The sequence below is a fragment of the Clupea harengus genome, chromosome 20 (assembly GCF_900700415.2).
Source record: "Clupea harengus chromosome 20, Ch_v2.0.2, whole genome shotgun sequence".
NCBI classification, from domain to species: domain Eukaryota; kingdom Metazoa; phylum Chordata; class Actinopteri; order Clupeiformes; family Clupeidae; genus Clupea; species Clupea harengus.
Genome location: NC_045171.1, coordinates 7,441,037 through 7,451,036, shown reverse-complemented (window position 1 = coordinate 7,451,036; position 10,000 = coordinate 7,441,037). Strand labels below are relative to the sequence as shown.

At 46.6% G+C, this 10,000-nt stretch overlaps 1 protein-coding gene across 1 annotated transcript in view; it reads left to right on the top strand.

Moving 5' to 3' along the window:
* LOC105903358 (teneurin-2-like) overlaps positions 1-10,000 on the top strand; it is a 60,529-nt gene that overhangs the window by 17,303 nt on the left and 33,226 nt on the right. Inside the window, 2 exon segments of the mRNA XM_031558035.2 lie at positions 1,977-2,177; positions 2,522-2,707. Coding sequence (XP_031413895.2) covers positions 1,977-2,177; positions 2,522-2,707 — 387 coding nt within the window.

The window sequence follows — 10,000 nt, the reverse complement described above, 5'->3', positions numbered from 1 at the left end:
CACACACACACACACACACATACTAACGCACACACGCACACACACATACACACGCACACACACACACCCATTCACACACACACACACACACATACACACACTCCGGTCGCCACCAGCTCCCTCCATTGGACACGGTATGCTGCCAGGGTCAAGACTGCATGAGAGAGAGAGGAGGAGACATAGAGTGAATGAGAACGGGAAGAAGGAGAGATAGAGTGAATGAGAACGGGAAGAAGGAGAGATAGAGTGAATGAGAGCGGGAAGAAGGAGAGATAGAGTGAATGAGAACGGGAATAAGGGGAGAGGGCCGAAGGAGAGGGCAAGGGTGTGACGGAGAGAGAGTGAGTGTGTGTGAGAGGGAGAGAGGTATTAGAGGGGAATCACACATTCTCAGCCTTTCCGTGTGTGGTGTATTGATTTCTCATGCTTGGATGAAAGGCCACTCATGTCTATCTTTGTGTGTGTGTGTGTGTGTGTGTGTCTGTGGGCACACGCTTGTGTGTGTGTTTGTGTGTGTGTGTGTGTGTGTGTGTCTGTGGGCACACGCTTGTGTGTGTGTTTGTGTGTGTGTCTGTGGGCACACGCGTGTGTGTGCTTGCGTGTGTGTGTGTGCTTACGTGTGTGTGTGTGTGTGTGTGTGTGTGTGCGCGTGTGCTTACGCACGTGTGTGTGTGCGTGTGTTTACGTGTGTATGCATGTAAAATCCATTGTATGGCATGCACTTGCAGAGTGCAGCATTAAAATACTCCTGAGTGAATCTTATTATTTTCCCCTGTGGGCCATTTGATTTATTGCGTGTCAACATTAGTAATTCACAATGTTGACCTCAGCACATGCCGTTAATAACAAAGAGCTAATAAACGGGTCCCTCCGTGCTGTATGTGTGTGTGTGTGTGTGTGTGTGTGTGTGTGTACATGTGTGTGTCTATGTCTCTTTCCAAGAAGCACTCTCGTTTCCAGTTTATCACAGTCTTTGTTTTTACAGTGCTCCTACTGAGCAGTGTGTGTGTGTGTGTTTACAGTGCTCCTACTGAGCAGTGTGTGTGGGTGTGTGTGTGTGTGTGTGTGTTTACAGTGCTCCTACTGAGCAGTGTGATGTGATTTCGTTTTTTTTTACATCTTTTTTTTTTACAAGTTTTAGTGTCCCACATTCCAGGAGATAGCCAGTATAACAGAATGTCTGCTTTATGTGTGTGTGTGTGGGGGGGGGGGCAAAAGAAGCATAACATTATGCTTGAAGTGTGTGTGTGTGTGTGTGTGTGTATGGAATGTGAAATGATCATTCAATAACCCGTATGCCTAGAGTGTTTTATCTGGTGGTTCTCCATTCTCTCCAGTATGCAGAGATACAGTATGTGCAGACGACATTAGACTCTCTCTAGTCTGCAGACAGTATGCAGATATACAGTATGTGCAGACATTAGACTCTCTCTAGTCTGCAGATATACAGTATGTGCAGACATTAGACTCTCTCTAGTCTGCAGACAGTATGCAGAGATACAGTATGTGCAGACATTAGTCAACTCCTCTAAGTGGAGTGCACTGTTAGCTATAGCTAGCTGTTCTTACACCCTGGATCACTCAAGGCCTTATTGATCTTTGAGTCTTAACTGGGCACTGTCCACTCATGTGGTGCTGAAATAGCATTTCCTGACTGAGACCCTTTGCACCAATGAGGTGTTTACGTATGGGAAAGTGGTAGTACCTGATCCAGTGTATAACATGTTGTTGTTGTATATTTCATATTTAATTTGTGATTCATAAGTGTTTTCAATCTGTCCAAATGGATCCTTAATCAGTCTTCTCTCTCCCCTCTGTGTCTGTTTGTGTATGTGTGTGTATACGTGTGTGTGTGTGTGTCTGTGTGTGTGTGTGTGTGTGTGTGTGTGTGTGTTTGTGTGTGTGTGTGTGTGTGTGTGTGTGTGTGTTTTGTGTGTGTGTATGTGTGTATGTATTCCATAATTCCTCACCTCTAGTGGATTGCCTGGATCCCACCTGCTCTAACAACGGTATCTGTGTGAATGGGGAGTGCCACTGTAAGCCGGGCTGGGGGGGCCCGCACTGCGAGCTGCCGCGTGCCCAGTGCCCGGACCAATGCCACGGGCACGGGGCCTTCATCCCCGACACGGGCCTCTGCAGCTGCGACCCCAACTGGATGGGCCCCGACTGCTCTGTCGGTCAGTGTCTGTCAAACCGCTTGTGTGTGTGTTTATGTGACGTGTGTGTATAAGATATAGATATAGTATACATAAGATATACCGTATATAAGATATAACAAAGATATTGAAAGATATAAGATATATATATATAAGATATTGAAAGATAAGATATTGAGAGATATAAAAAGAAATAGAGAAACAAATAGGCATAGAGAAATAATGTGTTTGTATTTGTTTTCATGTAGGCAGTGCAAAGTCCCAGTACAGTCCTATGCCTGTGTTTGTGTGTGTGTGTGTGTGTGTGCGTGTGTCTGTGTGTGTGCTCATGCATGTGTGTGTGTGTGTGTGTTCTGCTCCCTCAGAGGTGTGCTCGGTGGACTGCGGGACGCACGGCGTGTGTATGGGCGGCGCGTGCCGCTGCGAGGAAGGCTGGACGGGCGCCGCGTGCGACCAGCGCATGTGCAACCCGCTGTGTGTGAAGCACGGCACCTGCAAGGACGGCAAGTGCGAGTGCCAGTCGGGCTGGAACGGAGAGCACTGCACCATCGGTAGGCAAACGCCCAGCCACGACCCAGGCACTTATCTTTTCTACTGTCTAACAGCAAACACACCCGGAGCAGGCACTTTGCATGGCACAAAATGAGCTAACTGAGTCACACTGCTAGAAGTTCATGCACTTGATATTGCAGCACCCTCATAGACAGTGGGCACGGCTAAGTCACAATATTAGTAGTTGATGTACTTATCTTGTATACTGCATCACAGCAGCACACAGATCGAATGAAAATGAGTCAGCGGAGTCATAGTACTTGTAAGTCAAAATGATCTATTTCTCCTTTATATTTGCTAGTAGTCATAGTAACATGGTGCTATGGTACTGGTAACAAATTCCACTTAGCGATTAGCAACCATACAAATAGAAGTTATGTTAAGTGACAAAAACTACCTCATTGAGTCATATTAGGACCTCAGTAATTAGTTGAGGGAATATTTATTTATTAATGTCAGTGTAACATCAGTACTGTAATATCAGTGACTGGAAACAAGGGACTGTGGATCTACATACAGTTTGCAATGCAGAATAGGCATAACAAGCAAATGTGTGCTTTTGTACATGCTCTTCCCCATGGGCCATGGTTTCCACTATGGTAGAAGTTGGATGGAATCACTTACAGAAAACAGTTTTTGTTCAGCCTAGCTGAATGCCAGCTCTTTCTACAGGTCCTCACAAGGGACATACAGCACCAGCACAGCCTCTCTGTCACGCAAGGCTAGTTTTGATGAACCTAAAATACTGCCGTTTCTGTCGCATCAGTTGTTTTAGCTTCCACTGGGAGAAGGGAGGAAAGTAACCCAAATTTAGCTTTCTGTTAAACGAAAGTAGCTGTGACGCATTCGCTTAATGGTCATGCATTCACTTTTGCAAGAAAAAATCCACTTAGTGCACTGAATTTAAATACACATGTTGAAAGCTTTCTTTAAAACAGTTTCATAATTGTGGGGAAAGAACTGAGGAACTTGCTCCTGCTGGGGGTAGGAGGGGGGGTCTTTAAAAAAAAAATTTTTTAAATAGCCTAGCAGGGGTGAACCCAGGAGCCAGTTCGCTCCAAGCACATGAAAGGGCAGAAATTACAAAGAAAGCAATGAAAGGGGAAAGAAAAATACCGAAAGAGCGATTTCACAGGAGCGACAGAATACAGAGAAAAGAAAAGGTTTTAAAAAAAGAATGTATGAAGAAAAAAGAAAGCAATTGCATGTTTTGGAGAAAGAAAATTAATATGGAGTAGGGGGAAAAAAGAAAGTTATAGAGAGGCAGAATGAGGCATTGAGTGAGAGAAGGTTGAGCAAAAATTGGAATGTGAAGGAACATACTGGAAGTAACGAGAGAGAGAGCTGTAGACCTGTTTTAGTAAGGAAGAATCAGTAGGAGAGAGGAAGTAACGAGAGAGAGAGAGAGCTGTAGACGTGTTTTAGTAAGGAAGAATCAGTAGGAGAGAGGAAATGAGGACCCGATTATACAAATGCACTACAGTGGTACACAGTCACGTACACTACACAATTATCTCACATCCAGCTACCACTGATGCTTCTTATGTGGGTTTTTTGGGGGGATGAAGGGGGTTGTGTGAGTACACAGTTCACATCTGTCCATATTTGTGTGTGTGTGTGTGTCTGTAAGCAAAGAGAATGAACCTCTTCTCTATCTGGGTGTTTAGTTGTGTTTTAGAACAGTGTTTCTCAACTGGGATGCCACTGGTGGGCTAAATGAATCTTTGTGCTAGAATTCATGTTTATTTCAATACGTTTAAAGTCAAACATTTAACTAATTACTGTAGTTATATTCCTGGGGAATGAATTTTCTTGTAATTAGCAGTTAGCATGTGACTGAGATTAGTTATGGTATATATGCAGTTTTGTGTGTGGTAAAGAAATCAAGACGTACCTTTGTATCACAAGCTAATTTAATGAAGACTATAACTTAAAGCTTGAATCATTCAATTGGGCAAAAGGTTTAGCAAGTAGTCCCCAGATAGCTCGACTGTGTGGTAAAACAAATGTATTTAAAATCTATCTGATGTCAGACTGAGGCTAATGTGCTATGGATGCAGGGACAGAAGAAGGCCCTATGTTTATGTTTATAGTTTTATGTTTGTTTTATGGTTTGCATCCTATAAAGTTTGGGTTGCAGCTTCATGACCATGGGAAATTGTGGGTCCCAAGGCCAGACCAGTTGAGAACCGCTGTTTTAGAGAAATTATGTGTCTATTTCTGTGCAGTGCGTGTGTGAGTGCGCGTGTGTGAGTCCGGTTTGTGTGTGAGTCCGGTTTGTGTGTAAGTCCGTGTGTGGTAGTGCATGTGTGTGGGTGTGCGCGTGTGTGTGTGTGTGCGTGAGTGTCAGTGAGTGCGCGTGTGTGAGTGCGCGTGTGTGAGTGTGTCAGTGAGCGCTCGTGTGTGAGTGCGCGTTTGTGTGTGAGTGCGCGTTTGTGTGTAAGTGCGTGTGTGGTAGTGCATGTGTGTGGGTGTGCGCGTGTGTGTGTGTGCGCGACGCTCTTCAGAAGACATATTCGGCGTCAGCAGCCCAGATTGTGGCGAGCTGCAGACTGCCTGGTGTCTGACTCCTTTGATTTCCTCCCAGAGTGCTCTGGGACGGTGACTCTGTCTCGTTACTGTCAGCGCCTCCTGTCTGCCTGTTTGAACCGCACACGCGCTAGAGGGGGGGGGGGAGGCAAAGCGCTCCGATTCTATTTTTAACCTCTTTCATTCCCCACCTGCCTCACCTCTCTCTCATGCACAAGCACGCATGCTCACACACACACACACACACACACACACACACACGTATGCACACAATGAAGACAAACACAGATATCAAAATACACATTCGCACACTCACATGCATACACAATGCAGTTAAGACATACACACATTGTACACACACACTGTGCACTGTGACCACCCTCATGTCTGAGTTTATATTGTTTTTTGTTATAACCATCTGCTCTCCATTGTGCATGAAAATGACCTTTGAACCCCCCCCCCCCCTCCCCCTCCGTTCCTCACATCACACTTTCACTTTTCAACCTCTGCGTGTCTTTTTTTATTTCTTTCCTTGTGTTTGGTTTTTGCTCTCCAACGCAGACTATTGGGATGTGATTGACGCAGGTACTGTATCTCGTCGCCCCTCCCTGTGTGTTAGCTGTAGGCTGCATCGCTGCAGCGCCTGTGGGTTTGGGCTTTGTAGAAAAGTGTGTGCATCCTCTCTGGCCGCCTGTAGACTAGCCCGTGTGAAGTAGCCAACGTCTAGTGGGCTGGGGTTGGGTTGGGTGGGGTTGTGGGACTGAGTGTGTGCAAGCGTGTGTTTGGTTGACATTTCAATGTTTGCCATTTTAGTTTGTTTGTTTGTTTGTTTGTTTGTTTGTTTTTCTCCTTTTTTATCTGTGGTTTTCTGTGTGACATCATAATGTGATCTTACTGATGTCAATACTTACACACACAGACACACAAACACACATATATACACGCACACGCACACGCACACGCACACGCACACGCACACAGACGCACACACGCACACACACACACACACACATATATACACACGCACACGCACACACACACACACACACACACACACCGCTGCGGAGTATCCAGCTGCCCCCGAGTTGAAGGGAGATTTCGAGTGTTTGGAATGCACAGGTAGTCACCCTCTGAGGGGCGCTTCAGAGACAGGATCCTGGGGTGACACCTGTCATTGACACAACACCTGTCTGTCCCCACTGGCACAGCTCCACATACAAACCTCAAGCTCTAAATCTGAAACATCTATATCGCCTGGCCTGTTCCAGAGCTCTTGTCCAGATCTAGGCGCCCTGACTCTCTCTTCCCCCCCCCTTGGCAAAGTTAATGTCCATCTGTCCCTTGAGTTGAGGTTAGGGAGAAGGAGATAAAGAAGAAAAAAATGGAGGGCCCACGTAGCCCAGCCAGTCCAGCAGTTGATGACGTTTGGTCTGATATGATAAGGGACGTGTAAATCTTGGTTAATACTGTGACACTCTCTTGAGCTCCTGGAGGGACATTTAGTGGATCATAAAATGGCGAAACACAGCAGTGTGTATAGAAAAAGATATCGGATGTCTCAGGAAAGTTCCGCTCCGTCACCACACACACAAACATTCCCTCACCCCCCCCCCCTACCCCCCAATCCTTCACACATCCGATGTCCTTGTCTGGAAATGAAACAGAGGATGAAAACATCCCCGTCTCCTGTCGTCTTCTGAGGGAGAAGTAAAGAGCCCCTCACCGTCTCTGTGGGCCAGGTTACGTAACGAAAAACTAGGACAGAGAGCGAGGCAGAGAGAGATAGAGAGAGAGCGAGAGAGAGATAGGGAGAGAGAGAGAGAGATAGGGAGAGAGAGAGAGGGAGGGAGAGAGAGAGAGAAGGAGAGGGAGAGAGAGAGAGTAAAAGGAGAATGGATAAAGAGAGACAAAAGATTGATTCATAGTCAGAGAGAAAAGAGAGGAAGTGAAAGAATGCATGAAGAGAAGTAAAAGCGAGAGATACACAGACAGAAAGAGAGAGCAAATGGAAAGACAGAAAGAGAGAGGGAATATGAGAAGAGATAGAGTGTGTGTGTATGTGTGTGTGTGTGTGTGTGTGTGCTGAGTTACAGCATCCAGTGGCTGTCAGCCTCCTGTGACCCACCTGCTGCGCTTCATCTGTCTGAGGCGTTTGTCTTCCCACACGACTGAACACAGGAGACCCAGCTCAGATGTGTGTGTGTGTGTGTGTGTGTCTCGCTCTGTCTTCTTCTGTGTGTGCGCGTATAGTTGTGTGTGTGTGTGTCTCTCTCTCTCTCTCTCTCTCTCTCTCTCTCTCTCTCCATCTGTGTGTGTGCGCACATATAGTTGTGTGTGTGTGTGTGTCTCTCTTTCTTCTTCTGAGTGTGTGTGTGCGCGCGCTTGTATGTACGATTGTGTGTGCGCGTATAGTTGTGTGTGTGTGTGCATGTTGTGCGTATCTACATGTGTGCACATCAGAGAGATTATAGTTATGCATGTGCAAAATGTGTGTGTGCGTGTTTTGAACAAACCCCTCAAATTACCTATAAACTGCACTGACAAGTCACACGGCCTCAGTCTGTGTTTACTTTTTTCCGTGGGATCTGCGCCAGGAGTTTTGAAAGAAAAGAAAAAAAGGTCGCGCACGGAATTCAGAAATAATTGCTAAATTTCATGAGCTGCTGGTGCAGGATGTGTGGTAAAAATACAGACGAGTGAGAGAGAAAGAGAGAGGGTGTGTCTGTGTTTAGTCTGTGTGTGTGTGTGTGTGTGTGTGTGTGTGTGTGTGTGTGTGTGTGTGTGTGTGTGTGTGTGTGTGTGTGTGTGTGTGTGTGTGTGTGTGTGTGTGTATTTCCCAGCATACAGGGGGGCAAAGCAACGGGAGGTACCGGAATGACTTTGTCTCAGCGTCAGCATGAAGGCAGACACAGAATGAATACTAATGGCCAGATATCACTGTTTCTCTCTCTTACTCGCGCTCTCTCTCTCTCTCTCTCTCAGTATCTCTCTTGCTCTCTCACTCTATCACTCTCTTTTTCAATCCGCCACACACACACTCTCTTTCTTTTTCTCCCTCTCTCTCAGTATCTCTCTTGCCCTCTCACTCTATCACTCTGTTTTTCAATCCACCACACACACACTCTCTCTTTCTCTCCCTCTCTCTCAGTATATCTCTTGCTCGCTCACTCTATCACTCTGTTTTTCAATCCACCACACACACACTCTCTCTCTCTCTCTCTCTCTCTCTCTCTCTCTCTCCCTCTCTCTCTCTCTCTTTTCTACCTCTCCCTGTATTTCTCAGTACTAAGTACTTACCTCTCTGCCAGGCACACACTGAAGAAGAGTGTATGAGGCCGACAGGGAGGCAGACTTAACCCACTGTGCTTCTCAGCTGGTGAGCCATGAGCCAAGATGTAATACCTGGCTGCCCCATGTTTATAGCCACTCATCTCATAGTAGTAACGGGTTTTCCCATTGGTCCATTCCGTCACCGAGCTGTGTCAGAGACAGGGCCAAGTGGCAGATGAAAGGTCTGGACTGCCCTGAGGAAGTAACCAGTGACCAGTCATAGGTGCTACAACAGACAGAGTGGTCACATTTAACCAGGCACATGTACAAAGTACAATGGCTGGCAAATATGAATGGGACAAGGTAGATTAAAGATGAAAAGATTCTCAAAGGTGGTTGAGACTCGTATCAGTCTCTAATAGACATTCCATTTCTTTAGAATCCAATCTGTTCATGGTGGTGATGCACATTCACTCACGTATCTTTGGAAGGCGCTCCAATAGCGACCTTGAAAATTCTGCGTAACTGAGAACACTGAGAAGACCTCCTGCAGATTTGAGTAGGAGAGTTACCAGTCTCTGTGTGTGTGTGTGTGTGTGTGTGTGTGTGTGTGTGTGTGTGTGTGTGTGTGTGTGGGCGCACGAGATAGGCAAAGAACTTCCTCGCCATTAAATTAACATTACCCGCGTGTCTTATTGAAAATGTCTACAATTCATTTGGGTGGGATCCCTGTGAAAAATAAACGGGGAGAGACAGAGAGAGAGAGAGAGAGAGAGAGAAAGAGAAGGATAACAAGCTTCATGAAGAGGCGTGTGGGCGAGCCGCGCTCTTTCGCTCTCTAATGGGGCTCGGCCGTGACGCTAGCTCAGATCCGCCCGCGCTGCACTGTGCCGTGCCGCGCCGTGCCACCACGCTTGTTAGCGGTGGAGAGGACAGTGATGCATCTGTGATCGTCGTGGTAACCGAGTCATTGCGAGGCACGTGTCTGTCTGCTGTGTGTGCTGCCCGGTCAGGCTGAACAAGAGTAATGGCCGGAAGCATCTAGAAAACATCCTGATTTCTCTGATGCTAGCATACCTGACGTGTCCTTAGCATACACTCACCGCTTCAACGCTGGACAAAAATGACGTAATTTTGGTGAAAATCTCCTTTTTGAACTTAAACATTTATTACCAACTTGCAAGTGGGAGCACAGCTCTCAGGCAGAGCCGGTCCCCGAATAGAAACCGAACCACGCGCGGCTTTTATACTCTTCAGAGATAGCACGACTTGTTTTCACTGGAAAGTTACTGCTGGGCGGTGAGGCCTTATATATACGACAGCACCTGTGGCAGAGTTGCTCAAGGACATACATTACGGAGCTTGTTTTCCAAAGGGAGGGAAGGGAGAAGTTTACACCCAGACAGGGAGGGACAGGGAGAGACAGGGAGGAACAGGGAGGCGAAGTGTCTGCGCCACGGTGGCCACCTTAACTCTCTCAACTGCGGAATGTT